An 18881-nucleotide genomic window follows, 5' to 3' on the forward strand; every position below is an offset into this window, starting at 1 on the left:
AGGGAGGGAAATGAAAAGTGCACGTTACATCATTATTAGCTACCACACTTATAGGGCTGGTATGACTGAGTAAGGAGAGAGTAGGGGAATGAGAGGGTTAATTAGACCTCAGAGATGCCCATCAGGCTCATTGGAGGTAATCTGCTGTAAAGGAGGGCAATCCTAACATTCCAGATAGCATGTGACAGGGTGGCTAGCATTAGCATGTGACGGCTAGCACAGCGCAGCCCTTGTCCTCTAAACAGAAGACTTTCACTACAGGTGTGCGTGCGTGTCACCTTCCCCCATGAGAGTTGACAACCCAGTCAACTTTACACTGACATAAGGGTAGGTTTAAATGGAAGTATTTCTTACCTGGACGTTCTTTGCCAGTTCCTTTGCTCTCTGCAAATTTCTGTATTAGGTTTTCTACTGAAGTGTTCTCCATGTTGTTTACAAACTCTTTCTGAACCTGTAAAAGTGAAGACAGAAATAAGAAATGTATGTGTTACAGTTCTGATGTACATTAAAAACATAATCTGAAAATTTTCATGAGTTCAAAAAAAATGTTCCAGGCAAGTGAGCATCACCCTTTCTGACAGTGTAAAATATAACTGCAGTTTGATACTGTAAACACTGAACAAGCAATTATATTTTGGATAATTAAACTAATTAGACTGTTCCCTCTCAGGGTCCAATTTAATGGTTAAATTAAGCTTTGCTGCCTTTTCTTTGTGAACTCTGAACTGTGATTCTGTCCAGAGAAGTAGTTATGTAGTTATGATATGCATTTAGACCAGTCACACACAGAATCACCACATCACAGCAAGGAGGAGTGTGATGAAAGGTAAGTAAAGTAACAGTTAGTCTCCATCGAGGCTCCTCTCCGTGCCTTTGTTTTTACTGTGGAGCATGAAGGTTGACGGCAGGAACAAGCTAAGAATATTCCAACCAAATATCTAGCCTCAATGCCTTTGTTATTTCATTACAATTACAACTCTACATGGAGTGGGTATTTCATGGTTTGGCTCTGCATTTTATTTTGCTGGTTTTTGTTTTAGCAATTTCTGACAAGCCTATTGGGAAATATGTGAGGTTGGTTTGTTGGTTTGTTTAGAGGAGGGGCAGAGGACAGTGAGTAGCTGCATGATCCACCATGACATCTGTGATGTTTGTGTTTCTGCCAACAAAGCAGAGCAGCTTCATACATGCACACACAGACAGGCACAATCCCTTTCTCTCCAGTGAAGTGCATTAGTGAGCATGAGGATGCTGCCACCAAACAAATAACACACAAAAGACACAGACAGACATGGAAAAACACCAACTGGTGCATGAAGAAGGACAGGCAGAGCACCTGCATACAGGTCCATTCAGCTGAGGCTGAGCTCCCTACTCAACACAGCACAGCACAACATGATCCGGACAAACCAAGTTCTATCCAGAAAAAGGGCGGCCACGTTCCCATGCATTTGATAATAGGAAGATATATATATAAAAAAAAAAGGGTTGACGAGTCTGAGGTCATAGTCAGTACAGTGGGAAACTAGTGCTTAGATTAACACACTCACTTAGGGCAAATCCAGCAGAATCCATGCAGATCTTAATTCAAAGAAAAGAAAACTGTGGTTCGAGGCTCTAGACAGTCAGCCAGACACCAGTCTACTGTACCTCTACAACAGAAATGCGATGAAAAAGGTGGAAACAGAGACTGAGAGAGCAGGAGGGAGAAGATGGAGATGGTGTCTACAAATTAAAGTGTGTGCGTTAGAGTTAGTTTCAAATTGGTCACAAAGGCAGCATCGTCCTGCACACTCCCAACAGTCTCTGTGCTCTGTAATAATACTTTGCACAAACTGCTGGGAGTCCGCCTCACACCCGTGCAGCTTCACTCTGGGTCACTAGCCAGCTGCCCACCAGCAGAACTACAGACAGTGTGTAGATCACTGCATCTGAGTGTGTGTGAGTGTGTGTGTGTGTGTGTACAAGAAAGTGTGTCTGACCATGAGCAAGAGATAATGTGTATGAGATACTCAAAGAGAGGGGAAGGCTATGTCTTTTTGGACACCACCCTCACTACCTAGGAATTATTTTGGAACGGGAGAATTCCACATGTTGAAATGCTGTCCATGCAACTTAGTTTGTTTGGGTGGTGTAGTGTGATCATGCATGTCTTCTGAATTTCCAGAACACTAGTTCCTGACTTGGCCAACTGTTACAATATACAGATCCAATAAACAGTAAACCAAACACAGTTTAAAACAACAATTTCCCTGTTATTTCAAAATCACTTCATTTCATCTGACTGAAATTGTTTTAATGCATAGCAGACTAATTAATGAAATCCTATTAAATGATTTCATCCATAGAGTGAGTTGATTAATTAAAAGAAATGATAGGACATTAGAGCCACAACAAATTACTGCACTTTTACATTTTGGTATGTAAGTACATTTGAAGGCGAGTATTTATACTCAAGTGGAAGTTTAAAGTTTAATTGAAGTTACATAATTTGGATACCACTGATACATTTACATTTGCAGCACTTATCAGATGCCACACCAAATTACAGTCAGTAGTTACAAAGTATGAATGGAGACACTCAGGGTTGAGTGTCTTTCTCAGGGACACAATGGTAGTAAGTGGGATTTGAACCTGGGTCTTCTGGTTCATAGGCGAGTGTGTTACGCACTAGGTTACTACCACCCACTGATAGTGAAAAAATTCCTAAGCATAAACTTAAAAAAAAAAAAAAGTGACATTCTTTAGTTTCTCAGAGAGATGAAATTTTAAAGGTCCCCTATCATGACAATTTCACTATCCGAGATTATTTAACATTATAACGAGTTTTTTATTACTGTCTATGATCCTGCAGTGGCTAGAAATGGCAATATGCATAAAGCATGCTGTATTTTTTAAGTCCCATCACATGAGACTCAGAAGAACCAGTAGGTTAATAATGTTCTTTTCTGGGAAAATGCCAAGACAACACGACTGCAACATTGTGGTTGGTGAATGGTGTTGATGACGTCATTTCCACGATTGTCCTCTCTCCTCCTCGTTAGCATTTAAAGCTGCACACAGTGAAACGGCGCATCTCATTGTGTGACTGGCTAAAATTGGCTTTAATTCTGCAACAAGGTTGAATTTCAAAAAGAGACTTAAGATACAGTATTAGGGCACTAAGACCTATATAAAAGCAAAAAACTCTAGTGAGATAGCTCACATGCTGCCTTGAGACAGATTACATTTACATTTACAGCATTTATCAGACGCTGCGACTTACAATCAGTAGTTACAGGGACAGTCCCCCTGGAGCAACTTAGGGTTAAGTGTCTTGCTCAAGGACACAATGGCAGTAAGTGGGATTTGAACCTGGGTCTTCTGGTTCATAGGCGAGTGTGTTACCCACTGGGCTACTAATAGTCATTTACAGATGTGTGAGGGTCACTCAGTCTGACGCGATTGGTCATTTAGGGTGGGATAGTATGGGAAGTATGGGAAACACAAAACACATTAACGAATGCTGAATCTGTATCGATCTGTTTGGCCACGAACAAAGGCCTGCCTTATTGGCTAGTATGCCTGTTGTTGAGAGTGAACGCTGCCATCTGAGCTGCGCAACTCAGATCTTGTGTCCGATCAGTGGGCGAATCGGATTTAAGAAAAAAAATTCTCTTCACATCAGTACGCCAGAGATCTGACGTGGCGCCGGAATGCTATCAGCCCTGTGTAGTGTAGCACAGGACTTGAGCCCCCCTCTGTGGTCACACAGGATGCTGCAGCTCAAAACCAATCTGATTCACAAATGCTCGTATGAGGAAACACCAAAACACAACGAATCAGAGCAGAATCATGAGATTCTGACAGGGTACTGTACTTATAGTAACACACACACACGCCTCTCTGCACCCAATCTGAGAGCGCTGATTGTGGCAGTAATTTATTTGTATAAATGCATAAATTGGACGCTTCCTGATTCTATGTCAAACAAATTATGAGATCAAAGCTGCCAATGGTGCAATGGATACACATTGCCTGAGTATGCAGGTTCTGAGAATAGTTGCTATTAGAATACAGGTGTGTGTGTGTGTGTGTGTTTACCTCTCCGATTTGTACATGTGTCTCTTCCACTGAGCAAGAGTAGGACTGGACGATCTCCTTCATGTGGATGATATGGTTCTCCTCAATGACCTGAAATTTCTGTACACAATCATACACACAGATTGAATTAAATATACACTCAACTATAAATATAACCATCAGAAACTAAATCAAGCCCATTTCCCCAAACTCTTTAAACTACATACAATAGGGCAGTTAACACCCACAACAAACATGAGGAAGGACCATGCCAGTTCAGTGTGTGTGTGTGTGTGTGTGTGTGTGTGTGCATCCTTTGAGTGCTGTCTTTCTGGGTGGTCTTAAATGCAGGCACATGATCTCATGTTTACTTCTTTGGTGTGATTGACAGTGTGGGTTTGGGAGAACCAGAGACAGGCGAGAGGAAACGTAAGAAAAATAGCAATAAACGAGATAATTACAGTGCGGGGATGAGCTAGCCCGACCACACACACACACACACTTTCTCAAGTGTAGTCGCAAATATAAAATTACACACATTCACCCTTATAAATGTGTCTTTTATATATCCATATATACAACCGAATCTGACTGACATCTGACACACACTATTTTTTCTTGTCTTCCCATTGAGAGTAAGAGCAACCAGAAGACAAACAAACACCCAGAGAGAAGCTGGATTGTTTATAATCTACACATGTGGAGACTCTTGTTGCAGCTCAGACTGAGATCTTAGCTTTGGATATGAGAGAGCTTGGCATGCACTGAAGCATTCAGTTGCTTGCGGTCCGTGAGTGTGTGTGCGTGTGCGTGTGCGCATGTGTGCGTCAAGGAGAGCTTTTGCACATCTCGCAAGAGTACAAACTGTGACAGTCTGGTGTGAATTTGGTTATCTAATCAGCCTTCAGATGGTTCCAATCCCAACTCCCCATAATGATCCCATTATAGACCAAAAAAATGAGAATCTCTCTCCTTACAATACCACACAAATGCACACACAAGCACACACACAATTGCACACAGACTTCAAAAATTATGCATGCACATATAAGCAAAAAAAATTCACAGGTATATACTTTATACCTCTGCAGTCTCAGCCATTTTCTGCTCAAACTCGCTCTTGGCAGCAGCATATTTCTCCACAAAGGATTTGTAGGCCTCCATGGCTTTCTTCACCTTCAAACCAGTCTGGGCACAAAGAACAGACAGACCACTTTCTAAATCAAACACTCTGATAAATCATTCAGATGTGCTCAGCTCAGGCCTGGAATTATAAAGAGTTATGAGTAGGTGTCCTTGTTTGCTGTAGGCATTGGGAAGAGGAAGTGGCTTTGGTTAGGAAGATCACACAACTTCAGTTGTCCATGGGCATGTTTCATTACTGGTTGCAGGTTTTCACCATGGTCCTCAAAATATGTGTTGCTTTGCTAATAAATGTCAGGTGTCTGTGTAAGGGTCATAAATGTGCCGGTCTAATTAGTGCTGCACCCCTTCGCCCTTATTTATGGAAGAATCAAGTCACATGGTTATAGGCAGACACAAACCAAGCACACAAACCTGTTCACCCAGTTTGCATTTCCCTTCTGGTTTGAAAATTGATGTGCAACTTGCTCAGTGTACGTAATGTTTTATATGTTGCTTAGAAGTGTTTGTTTCTCATTTATATAGCCATGGTTTATGTTCATGGAGAAAACAGCTATTATGCCAAGAGGATAAATTAAGCTGAATCTGAAGTTTATCAGATGGTGGGGGGAAAAAATCTGTAACTTCAGGTACTCGCTAAACAGTCTGTACCTTATCCAGATCTCTCTGTGTGGCCCCCTCTTTACGGAGTCTCTCCTGCTCCAGGGTTTTGCTGAAGTAGTTCTCCTTGGACTTCTGCAGGGCCTGAGAGATGCTCTGGATGTTCTGCACAGCCTCCAGCGTTGCTGCAACCTCCTCCTTTGTCTAAAAAGTTAGCCCATGATACAATCTCAGACAAACCTATGTCAAACCTACCTTCAACAAAACATTAAGGAAAGAACCGGGATATGCATGTCTGGCATGACCTTGCAATGAATCTCATTCATTACACATTACACTGTGTGACATAAGAAAAGCATTTTGTTTTTGTTAGGATTTCTCTCAATTTGTTCATTATTCACTATGTACAAATATTAATATTATAAAAAGCATAAAGCAAACGGAATGCACAACTAGTTAGTCAGGGAATAGTTTATATATGTCCGCACTATATCTAAAAAGAACGCAGATGTCATGTTCTGGTTTTCTCACACTGAACAAACACACACAAATGCATATACAGTGTTTTATGTTGCCAAATCTGCCAATTCACGTGTTTCTTATGAAGTGAGGTGCAGAGTTTAAATGTGGCACGCACACGCATGCATAAACACACATAAATTTACTTTCTCACACAGAAACACACACAAAGTTCAATCTTTCCAGTGTGATTCTATCAGATTGTAGTCTTTGCTCTTTCAAAAAGTCTACCTACTCGTGCACGTGGGTCAACAAATGCTCCAACACATGATCTCAGAACTCTATTGATGCGTGTATCTTTGCAACAGTAACAGCTGACTTCCTGACAAAATGGTGGACATATTTGGCCTAATTCCAAAGACCTCCTAAAACGTGCACTATAACATTATGACATGTTAGGAAATGTGTGTGGAGCGGCTGACAACCTCCTCCTGAACACCATTTAGACTTTAGGAAAAAGAAAACAGACATTAAACCACTTCAAATCAGAGGGGATTGTGTGGAGAGAGTGTCAGACCTGTCTTGGGGTGTGAACATAGCAGAGCTGACAAGGAAGGCTCAGCAGAGGTTTTATTCCCCAAAAACTGCTAGTGTCCTTCTATCGCTGTGCCATCGAGAGCATTCAATCATTCCAACTGCTGCCATCATGTAGAAGCATTAAAACAGACTATCCTCTTGCTATCAGGGTGCTAAATGTCACTTAATCATCTTCATACAACTTGAGTGCAACAGATACAATCTTGTGCAATGTGTTGTTTTTTTTGATGCCGCAAGGACTGCACCTAATTTTATTGACAATGAACATATTCTATTCTATTTATATCCACAATGCCTAGAAACCTTTTCAGAAAAAAACATTTGCAGGTGTCTAGCCATTAACAAAATGAAAAAATGAGGTTGATTTGGTACCTTCTTGTGCGCCTTGGCCTGGTCGTCCACATATTTCTGCACCTCCTTGATAAGTTCCTGAAGCTTCCTGACCAGCTCTAGGTGACAGACAGCCAGCTTCTCAGTGGATGTTTTAAACACATCCCACAAGGGAGCGAATGTACTGAAAACACAAACACATCAAATACATTTACATTTACAGCATTTATCAGACGCCCTTATCCAGAGCGACTTACAGTCAGTAGTTACAGGGACAGTTTCCCTGGAGCAATTTTAGGGTTAAGTGTCTTGCTCAGGGACACCAAATTCGAAATAAGCACACTGAAAAAAAGAAAGGGTCTGCATACTAACCCAAGTTGTGAGAAGTTGCTGGCCGACTTGGCCAATTTGGTCATTGATCTGCCATAGGTCTCTTCAATTGTAACCCTATAGATCAGAGGAGAGGAGAAGAGACAGATGAAACAATACTGAACTTAAGAGCATATTAAAACATTCACTGTCACGATAACTAATTGTCAGGAAAAACTAAAGGAGTGTTTTTTCGTGACGTATCAGGAATCCCAAAATTAGCTACTATTCAAAACAAAAAAATATTTTAAAAACATGAATGGTCATAAAATTCCCACCCCTATATGGATATTTCACAAACACCTCATAAATCACCTAAAATATATTCAGTAAGTCAGGGTGCATAATACCAGCAACTGCTGCTACAAGCATCACTGGTTCAATGTTCCAAGACTCTTAATTAACCATGTTATTTTAGTCAAGTATCATGTTTTAAAATTTGGCAGAATGATTAAAAAAAAATAATAAAATAATTCCCCCACATTTCAACATAAATCCAACCTATGCTCATCTTCTTCAAGTTGGCAGCAGAGCCTGAAATGTGGTTGTAGAGATGCAGAGATCAGGATGCAGCAGGAAGGTACAATTTCAAAAGATGTCACCAAGAACTGACAGTGGCCACAAGGGGGAACAAAAGCACAGCTAATTTCCTCAAGAGTGATTCCAAAAATTGAAATCCTCCCGAATTCCTGAAGGACGGGAAAAGACACTTCACTCCTCTGTGTGTGCATGTTTCTATATTTCTAAAATATATTCTGCACAACAACAGTTTCAGAAAGCACCAATGACATTGCTGGATTGTGGATTATTTAAATCAGGTCAATTATTTTAAGAACAATAACATTTTAATTTTTCGTGCAACATTCTGCAAACTTATTCTGCCTTTCAATTGTGTGGGTCAGAGGAATGTGCAGAATTCTTGGAGGACTTTGGATTTTTAAAAACATGCTCAGTGTTTACAATGTTTGCATCATTTGCCAGTAGAGGGTGCAATCTAACACAGACAGACAGTAGCAAAAAAAAAAAAAAAAAAAAAAACTTACTTATTACTTAAGTACCACCTACAGATAAGCATAATGCCACTATGACCACCATTAAAACACATGTGGTGTCATGTCACACAGATGAAGATGGTCAACGTTTTGTAAAGAAAAGGTGGTTTTAATATGAAATATGAATTAATATGAAATGAAAAGTATTTATGATCAAAACATACAGAAAACTGAAAAGACATGGAAACAACATTAATGCAGGACCTGTGGCTGTGGGAGAAACTAACATATACACTCCTACCTAACAGGCATCACCGGTGTGTGATTAGAGCCCACATTACATTACATATGTAATGTAAATGTAAATTAGAACCCAGCATTAGAACCCATGTGTAAATGAGTGGCACCTGGCTAACCCAGGACCGCCTAGGCATCACATGTAGACTGGGCCTACTAACAATGAGAAGATTAAGAATAATAATACAGAAAACGAGAGTTAAATAAATCATAGCCTACTTTGTAGAGGAAGCCTACATAGACAGATTCACCATGGGTGCATCTAGTTCAGGCCTGACGTTCTTTATAGAACAGTAAAGAGCTCTAACATAGTGGACAGAATTACTAACAGCTGATTGTTTTTAGGAGCTCATTATGTCACGCAGAATTCCGGTCCAGCCACATTTTTACATCCAGCCTCCAAAAAGGCACACCTGTCTCACACTAGTCCCGGATGTTTTAGCAACTTTCTCTCTCTCAGTTCAGTCTCCAAGGTCTTTCTCAGAGCTGCAGCCTCAGTCTGACAGCGTTCCCACACACAGGCAGCCACAGAGGATCTCTCTCTGTGTTTACCTTGGACGAACCACAGTCACAAGAAAACCAGAGAGCTCTCTAAACAGGCACTCCTGTAAAACACTCACAGATCAGCTGACATCAACGCGGCACGTACAGCGGGGGCATCCAAACAAAGGGACCCCTCTGAACAAAGTACTGTACAAGCCAGCTGCCCTTCAGCAATAATCATTTCAGAACATTAATTTCAACAAGAAGTCATCAAGGAATCCTGACCCATAAATACAGACAACTCTAAAATTCCAAAGCAAACATAATACAGTCCAAAGACCAAAAAGCCCTAAAAGACACACATTCCACAATGATTTGAAAAACCCAGAACAAAGTGTATATTATATATTATATTAAAGTTTTACCTTTCTCTGATGAAATCTGTAAGCTCCTTGCTGGATATTTGGCCATGTTTCATGTTGTGGTACAGCACGTCAAATCCATTGTTCTTTTCACCCTGTATCAAAAACACAAACAAGAGAAACAATTCAGGAACAATAAAATGATTTTAAAAAGCATACCAACGTTTTAAGAGATTAAAAAATACAACATTCTGTTGAGTCCAAAAAGATGGCTAGGATGAAGGTAAGGATACACACTACCAGGCTGCACTGGTCGAGAACGAGCGTCCTCATGGTGTGGATGGCTGCGAGCTGTGTTCTCAGGGCACTCTGGTCCACCATATTCATCCGAGACACCATGCTTTCTTTTATCCGACTTACTCCTACTTACAAGAACAACTTTTGGGTGCACGGACAAGTAGTGTCCACCGCAGTTCTCAGCCAGTTTGATCAAGTAATGGTTAACTGACGGTTGTAACCAAAGCCGGGCATGATCCATGGTATCCAGTGTCACCAGAATAAATAATAAATGCCATTTTAAAAATGAATGTGCAGGGGCCACAACGTATTCAGTAAATGTGTATGTTGAGTTTATCATTAAATACTAGCAACACCGGCATGCAGAAAGAGAACAAGTGTTTCAACACCAATGACTTGTCCAGTCAGTTCGCAGCCTAAAATGCCACGTGAGAGGAATTCATGTATTTCAAATATTAACCGCTGGAGGAAGAACACAAAACATTGCTATAAATAGACGGCCTTACATTACATGCATTACATGCGTTCCAGAGGGACTGACAAATCTTCAAAGCCAAAACAACCGGTCCATGTATTGATTGTTTCAGTTCTTGCTTTACTAGTCTTTTTTCCTGAAGTTTCTCATTCCAAGACATGTTTCTGTTCAACAAAGAAACAAACAAAAGTGAGACCCACTACGTCCAAATGCTACTTATCACAAACCTTTACTTTCTGATCTGAAAGCACTGACATGACCAGGCAGTCACAGTTGCAAATAGCTGACCACATTCCAGTGCTTGTCCAAGGAATTATGGGGAATATTGGTCAAATATGACTTGTTTCCACTGTGTATTGCACCTGATACATTGTACCCTTGCAGTTTACAATGCAGAGGTGTGTCAGCAACTGATACCATTACACTTGCTGAACTGGCTCTGTGTGTAATATATCCACCAACTTACTCCCCCGCATCTGAACCTGGTTGGTGGCCAAAAACTTTTTTTATTTCCACTTGACATGGGAACTGATCAGCGTTATGCTCATGCGAGTGAACATGAACAAGTGAGTGGTCATTGCCTAAGTGTCCTTTCTGCTGAATCTGTTGAAACAGGAAGCCAACCTTAAATCATTTTTCTCTGTACCGATTTCCACACAGAGTTTTGGTCCCGACATGCGAAATTCTGGGTCATTTCTGTCTTATTGGCTTGTCCTGAATATCTTGAATTCCAGCCCCCAGCTGACTGGAAAACTGACCTCTACAGTTCTCCTGTGTTCCTCACTGTTATGGTAGCAACATGTTGATATTGTCATTTGCCCATTTGTGTCATCAGATATTTGAATAATACAAATAACAGTAAAAGCACCTGCAGAAGTAGCAGCAGATCAATTTAGTTGCACTTAAAGATGAATGTTTGCAATAAAACTATATAAAATATTCACAATATACACAAGCTTTTCATTTCCATTATTTCCTGTGTAACAGTAAAAATGAAATTTATTTCATTTTGTACACGTGAATACAGAATACAACACTGAGAACGCCATATGCTTTAGAAACACCTGTAAAAACGGTGAATTATCAATATAAAAGACAAGAAGGTTCACATTGAGAGAGAAACAATGCATCTTGTTTCAGGATGCCTGTCCTCATCCCACAGTGTCCTCCATTCACACCATGACTCCACTTCCGGATAAAACGTCCACTCAGCTGTTTCCACCATGTCCAATTTGCTTGTTTAGCTAAAACTGCTTTTAGAAATGAGACTTGCAGCACTGCCTGTAATGCATTCTGTACAGCGTATGGGCAGTCAGGATGTGTTTAGCAAAAAAGGAAACAAAAAATATGTGACATTTATGCCCTCACAGTTAAAGTTAAGTAAAAATGCACACATACAGTACACTTTTTCTCAAATATAAACTTTATACACCGATACGTGAGTGATGCTTGACTAAGTGCAGTGTTTGGCACATTACTGCATCACTGCTCCAAAGGAATCAGCCCCATTGTGAGCCATAATCGCATTGGACCGTTCTGGATAAGACACAGATTAACACATCACAGTGTTTTTATATAAAAAAAAAAAGATCAAGAGTTAATGTGTTACAATAATGCTGAAAAACAACGGTCAACAACAATTAACATTCTAATCACGTCAAGGATTTGCGAACACAAAGCCATAATTGTTCTTGGATTCTAAAAGTGAGAGCAAGGCAGCATGCGAGAGGGAGAGAGATGTAACACCACCAGTGATATCAATGTACGAATGGATTCAAATATTCAATGCCTTCTGGAATAGAAATGCTGGACTGGATATGCCACTCACACAATGCCTGATTCACATGAAGATGGTAAAAAGGGGGGGAAGAGGGGGAGAGAAGGGGAAGGAAGGAGGGGAAGAGAGAAGTAATTGATTAACTGAATAAAAGTACCTTTTATGTCACTTTCATCATCAGTATTCAGAAGTGAGCTCAGAAATAACCTACCTCCCTCCCTCCCCCCCTCTCACACACACAAACACACACCTCTGCTTGATTCCATCAAGAAAGACACATGCCTAAAATGTTTGTTATTAAAGAATCTATGAGGTGCATCTTCCCTGAATAGGATCCTTGTTAGGATGCATTTGGTGAAAGCTCAGTCCAACAATAAGAAGCAGAATTTCAGCGGCACGCCTGTCTATTGTGGTTGTGAGTGCAGGTCCAACCGAGAGAAAGGCTGTGGCACCTCCACCCTTCCCAGCTAACACAAACACTGAAATCACTCAGCGCGCTAAATCAACAAACACAAGGTGCTCACGATCTCTTGAAAGGCTATCAGACTTTAATAGGCCTGAGACCTTCATTCCAAGCAATACAACACAATACAACACAACACAAATTCAGCAGCAGATGTGCTCTGTGTTGAGAAAATATTTATGCTACATGGAAATGGAGGCTCGTTGTTGGCAAGGTAAACGTGAATTAAAATGTCTTTATTGTGAACTGATTGTACTTTTTATGAGTGACAGAAACTATGAACTTTCTATTACTGTATGATTTACCGCTAATATTGTTCCATTCTATGTTGCATTTGACCTTTAAACAGTATCTGCAAAAACAAGGTTAAGTCAGACAGTTATGAAAGTTATGAATCCATTCTAAACCACTAGATTACTTTTTTTTTTTATATTATTCCAGTCTATATTATTTCTGTCCCATAGCCTGGTGGCTGGGGACTGCTGAAATTGAAGGTGCTGTGATGAATACACCAGTTTAGAGCTGACTGAAGGCACTTTTGAAATGGACTGTAAAAGAATTAGATTGGTGGGATATGGTGAGTGACTGGAAATGCAGGTGTCATAGTCAGAGCCAGGCTGGCCACTGCTGCCACATTACAAATGCATGAAAGCAAGACAACTGGATGCCTACAAACAAACACAATAACTAAAAATCCGTGTCAAAGCTCCCTTGCACTGATTTTCACACTGAAACATGAAAAATGTCAAGATTTGCTTCAGTTTTAAAGTCATTGTATCTTTCAGTGCCAAGACATCTGGTGAGCAGACGGTGGACGAGCAGTGGAAAAATACCAGACTGAAGAGCACACACAATAAAACAAATACTAGTGAATAATACCTGTGAGTGAGACCACTGGTTAATTTTATGAGGCCCCAATATTACCTCCCTACCCCATATTACTTCACATAATTTGGCAGCATGAAGTAGTGTGTGGTTTTAAAGTTTTTATGTTTTTTTTAATGGCTGAATACAACAAGGGAACACGTCTATTGTTGTATTTCTCTGGACTGGGCATGGTCATAGACCATGAAGTTCTTCATTCAAAAGCGCTTTTGGTCCATGACTAGAATGAACCCATTTTCATCACTAGATCACATCAAACCTCATGTTAGCCCAGTTATCTATCAAACATGACCTGCTGAGGTGTTAGAAAGATAATTCCATTTCCTTTAAGTCTTGCCTTCCACTGGGTGCAGGAAAATAATCTCTGCGATGGTTTTATGCTGCTTCTCTGTAATTATTAATGCAGTCTTTGTTCCTGTTGTACATGCTGGCTTGGTTTCTGAATATCATGATATGTCCCTAAACTAGCTTTACAGAAAGAAAACGGAACCGGCCAAATAAAGCAGAGAAGAAGTGAAACCAAAAAAGGACACAGCCTCTTGTTTTTTCCTGACAGTACAATAAAAAAAATTCTATGTGCCAATTCTGTATCTGGTTTCAGGAACAGAGGAGTAAGGGTGTGTGTCTGTGTCTTACAAAACATTCAGATGATCCACTGTTGAGAAAACAAACCTGAGATTCCATGTCTAGAGTTCTACGGTGAATTAGTGGTACATCCATCCTCACTGTACTCTACTGTAAAGATTACACCTTGACTGCGCTACAGTGAAAATGACAGTCGCATAACCTGAGCAAAACCACACCCACTTTCAGCACGAGGCATTAGATTTGGCTGAGAAAAATAAGGCTTTAATGATTATTAAAAATGACAAGTGATCCTTAAATCCAGAGTTTAAAGGTCTTAAAAATACTACAGAACTAGTGCTGCACGATTAATCTAATCGCAATCGTAATCGCGATGTCAGTCAAAAAGATGCGATTTAAATGATTAGTAAATGGATTGGATCGGATATGTTGCCTATCCATTCTCATTCTCTCAAAGTTGGCGAGCTAACTGAAGTCTCACATCTCACGTCTCACATCTCAGTCGGATGTGACGTGTTTGGTCACATGACTTTCGATTCGGAGACATATGGGTAGACGGCGCAAGACGAGCTGCATCGTACGTCAACGTCGCCGCCATATTGCGAGAGGCTCTGCAGTGGCGTGAAGCATATACATGTCTATGGAGAGAAGTGCAAAAAATGCCTCACTCTTGTGCTGCTTGGGGCTGTACAAACCGCTGTACGCTCCAAACCAGATCCCGGTGGATTACATTTCATAGGTAAAGCGGGACAATTGTTTTGAATATATTTGGCCATTATAAAATCCCATTTTATAAGTCTTAACCTTAGCTAAGCTAGGCTAAGCTAGCGAAGCTATGCATTCCTGTGTTCAAGTCAGCCTCCAAACAACGTTTTGGCTAAACGTAGGCATTAACTATTTAGACTGTTCTTAGCTGTTTAGTTAACTTTTTTCAAACTTTGAAGGTTTCCTAAAGAAATTCACCTCAGTTTACAAATCTTAACCTTAGCTAAGCTAACGAAGCTATGCATCCCTGTGTTCAAGTCAGCCTCCAAACAACGTATTGGTTAAACATAAGAACTATAATACGGGATTTTATAATGGCCAAATATAATCAAAACAGTTGTTTAGCCTTACCAGGGTTTGTCATTCGACAGTAATGTAAAGAGTTTTTTGTGATTATTTTATTTTTTTTGTGATTATTTTATATTTGTAGAATATTGTATTTTGAAAGCACTGGGCATTTCAGGTTGTTATAAGTAGTTTGTATGTTTCACTTTAAAATTAAACATTTCACTATTAGTTTGCGACTTTTCATTGATATACAAGCAAGTGTCCTTTATCATATCGCAATCGCATATCGCAATATTGAGCTCAATAATCGCAATATGTCTTTTTCCCCATATTGTGCAGCCCTATACAGAACCCATAAATAAAATAAAACAAAACAGTAATCCAGAGGTCGCTGCGCACTTCGAAGTTTACTAAGTGTCAGTGGCCAGTCCGAACCCCAGCAGGCCACTGACAGCATTCATGGAAATGACCAGGGACAGTCCTACCCTGTTTTGTGCCCTGTGCACAAATAAATAAATAAATCACAAGATTAAACCTGGAGGGACTGTATGATAAAATATGAACAAGCATTTAAATTTATTTTCTCTACATCCGAATACAGAAATTCCTAAAATTTTATATAAATCACTCGCATCATACAAATACCTGGTATTTTACTGGTCCTATGGGTATCATACAAATACCTGGTATTTTACTGGTCCTAAGCAATTTCAGTAGAATTGCTTAGTTATTGTTTTATCTGGTATACGTTTATGTTGATGTATCAGTAAAAAGTTTATTACACAACTTGCTGTTGCTGTGCCTTTGCTTTGGACACGTTACCCTTTCAAAAACATTTATATGTTAAATTTATATGTATATACCGCAAGATTCAATATTGGTGTGAGGCAAATATAAGCAGGAGTTCCTTGGTGCCTCCATGGATTTACACTGGAAAAGGGAGTCTCATCCTCTGCTTTCAGCCATCAATTAAAAAATATATATATTCATCTTGAGATGGGCCATTGTGCGAGACTCACACAAACACACATCATCGGCGGCATTAATCCGTGGACTGCTTGTGAAGTCAATCAGTGTCTCATAATACTATACCACAGTCCGCAAAACGGTAGACGTTTTTCAGTTTCAGCCCATACAAGTTAAAATTTGTAACACTCGTTATTAGGCTCCTAATTAAGATACCTTTAATGTCTGATTATGTTTATCTGTTTGTGGGAGGTTATAGATTATTGAGTCTACTGATTGTCCCCCGGTGTGTGCTGCACTGTGCCTAATGCCCAGCATCTCAAACACATGGATCTGATGAGGGAATCCTGCAGTAAGCGCTGGCAGAAGAGAAGTCATTCATCTAGTCCCATCCAGCCACCTCTAATTTACATTTACAGACATTAGCATTTATCAATGCCCTTATCCAGAGCAACTTTCAATCAGTAGGTACAGTGACAGTCCCCCTGGAGTAACTTAGGGTTAAGTGTCTTTCTCAGGGACACAATGGTTTTAATTGGGATTTGAACCTGGGTCTTCTGATTCATAGGCGAGTGTGTTGACCACTAGGCTACTACCACTTGTCCTGCTCCATGCCAACAAACTTCATATCTGTCGACGCACTGTGACCTGCACTTGCTCAAAACAGCCCTCCCAAGCCACCGAGCAGTTTAATGATTGCACTCTGGTTACCCATTCAAACTCTCAACAAGCTATACGCTGACGCAAAGTCCAGCTTTTCCGAGCAAGTTACCGAATCAAACGCAATGTTCTTTATCAGTGAACAGAGCACGGAGTTTCTCCATCTGAAACTGCATTAACAATGAGACGAAACCCTTATCTTTCCTGAGCAGCAGGTCACTGTGGGGAGGATAATGGCCAACGTGTGCCATCCTCTACATAAAATGGACAGAACTACAAAAAACAACACATCTAGCCACTGTTTGCCCTCACACACACCTAACAGGCTCCGGGGTCACACAGGTCCATCCAAATGCAAAATGTGCAAGGAAAGGATGCTGCCATTTATGAGATCACCATTGACCGAGTGTTGTAAGAAAAGTTGCATCTCGGTTCATGACTGTGAGAGGCGGGAAGTGCCGACGCAGCCAGCGCAGAACCCTTCAAGCGACGTGTTGTTACCTAGTCTAGTCATCCGAAGCCCTTAAACGATGCGTTGTTACCTAGTCATCCGAAGCCCTTACACGACGTGTTGTTACCTAGTCATCCGAAGCCCTTACACGACGTGTTGTTACCTAGTCATCCGAAGCCCTTACACGACGTGTTGTTACCTAGTCTAGTCACCTGAAGCCCTTAAACGACGCGTTGTTACCTTTGTTACCTAGTCACCTGAAGCCATTAAACGACGTGTTGTTACGTAGTCACTTGAAGCCCTTGAGGAAGCACCGTTTCACCTGACCGCCTCAAATGGAACTTCCCAGTCACAGACCGCCGAAAAAGCTAGTAATTCCTAGCAAGTAGAACATGAATGACAGGAATATGTGACATTTTGTAGGCTACAACAAAAATACAATGTTGCGGTTTTTGACTTAATGACTAACAAGCCAATGTAGGTAATTTGACATTTTTTAGCTCACAATTTAAAGAAACTTCTGGTCTCTCGTTCTAACTTTATTACGGAAGACAACGACGACGGTGCCGACGGGAATGACGGCCTAAGTAGCCAATGGCGTCCCGGGATGAGGAAACGGACATGCCAGTATGCTCCCGGACGGCCAATCAAGGCTAACGGGGGGCGTGTTCCTGCCGACCGTTCAGGCTAGATGGAGATCGCCGAGGCCCAATCCCCGGTGTAGTGAAATGGTTTTCGCCGAGAAAAGTAGCGAGGGCAGCGGGGCACTTGCTCGCACTGTGTGTGCCAGGAGAACCACATGTGCCGTCGAGCGCCGTTTTACCCAACAAAAACGCCTGCTGAACCACAACAAACCGAGGCCAGCTGTCATGTCTGCTAAAGGGACGGACATACACCAAGCAACTGGCACTCGACCATGGTCTGGCAAAGAAAACAAGTCAAAAAAGAGAAAATAATAGCAACAACGTACCCAGAATTTTTCCAGGAAATAGGGCGTTATCATCTTGTTTTCTTCACCGTTTCTTGTCAGCGGCACTCCAGGTGATGTTACACTGCGTGATATAATACAGTGTTATATGTTGTATTACATTTAATTGACGAAGTTAATCCGCCGTCTCCCCCCGTCTCTGTTGTGTCTGCTTTTCCTCTTTTTTCCCCCCCTTTTTTCCTCCCTCTCAGCCCGAGACTCCACCTCCTTCAGCGCTCCGCCGGGGTCCACTCGCTTCTCCTCCGCCGCGCAAAGTTCACAGCGCCGCCAATAATCCGACGAAGGGCGCCCCCAGCGGCGAGAGTTATTACACGCAGTCATTATTATTTACACACGCTACCATTTACTGCGTTCATTTCATTTATAACTTATTTTTGTATATGCATAAGAGGACCTATCAGAACGTGATCTTTACACATCCTTATGTCTTGAGTCATTATTTCTGACTTTTTTCTGACGTTTTTTTGCATTAAACACATTCTTGTGAGAACTGATGAGAATACATTTTATTATAATTTTATATGAGCTTTCTGTGGTGGGCTTGCATCTTGTCCTGGCCGCTTGCTAAGGAGTAAGCTGTGATTTCC

General features: G+C 40.9%; 1 protein-coding gene and 1 long non-coding RNA gene across 18 annotated transcripts in view; one reads left to right on the forward strand and one right to left on the reverse strand.

The window, feature by feature from the left end:
• Positions 1–18503, reverse strand: part of fcho2 (FCH and mu domain containing endocytic adaptor 2) — a 39034-nt gene extending 20531 nt beyond the window's left edge. For 5 of the 17 annotated variants that reach the window (XM_028973993.1, XM_028973992.1, XM_028973988.1 and 2 more), the window contains exons 1-8: positions 18277–18494; positions 9758–9849; positions 7564–7638; positions 7234–7375; positions 5857–6009; positions 5146–5250; positions 4084–4182; positions 355–451 (exon numbers count right to left, since the gene is read on the reverse strand). In XM_028973993.1, coding sequence (XP_028829826.1) covers positions 355–451; positions 4084–4182; positions 5146–5250; positions 5857–6009; positions 7234–7375; positions 7564–7638; positions 9758–9849; positions 18277–18309 — 796 coding nt within the window. In that variant the 5' untranslated portion in view covers positions 18310–18494. Of the gene's footprint in view, positions 1–354; positions 452–4083; positions 4183–5145; positions 5251–5856; positions 6010–7233; positions 7376–7563; positions 7639–9757; positions 9850–18276 lie in introns of all 17 variants that reach the window. The other 12 variants (XM_028973979.1, XM_028973978.1, XM_028973982.1 and 9 more) reach the window with 5 other exon arrangements.
• LOC114786679 (uncharacterized) lies at positions 17980–18784 on the forward strand. The gene is made up of 2 exons (XR_003749229.1): positions 17980–18347; positions 18486–18784. It is a non-coding gene; the product is annotated as an uncharacterized LOC114786679 (long non-coding RNA).
• Positions 18785–18881: the final 97 nt, after the last annotated feature.

This window comes from Denticeps clupeoides, chromosome 3 (assembly GCF_900700375.1).
Source record: "Denticeps clupeoides chromosome 3, fDenClu1.1, whole genome shotgun sequence".
Taxonomy (NCBI): Eukaryota; Metazoa; Chordata; class Actinopteri; order Clupeiformes; family Denticipitidae; genus Denticeps; species Denticeps clupeoides.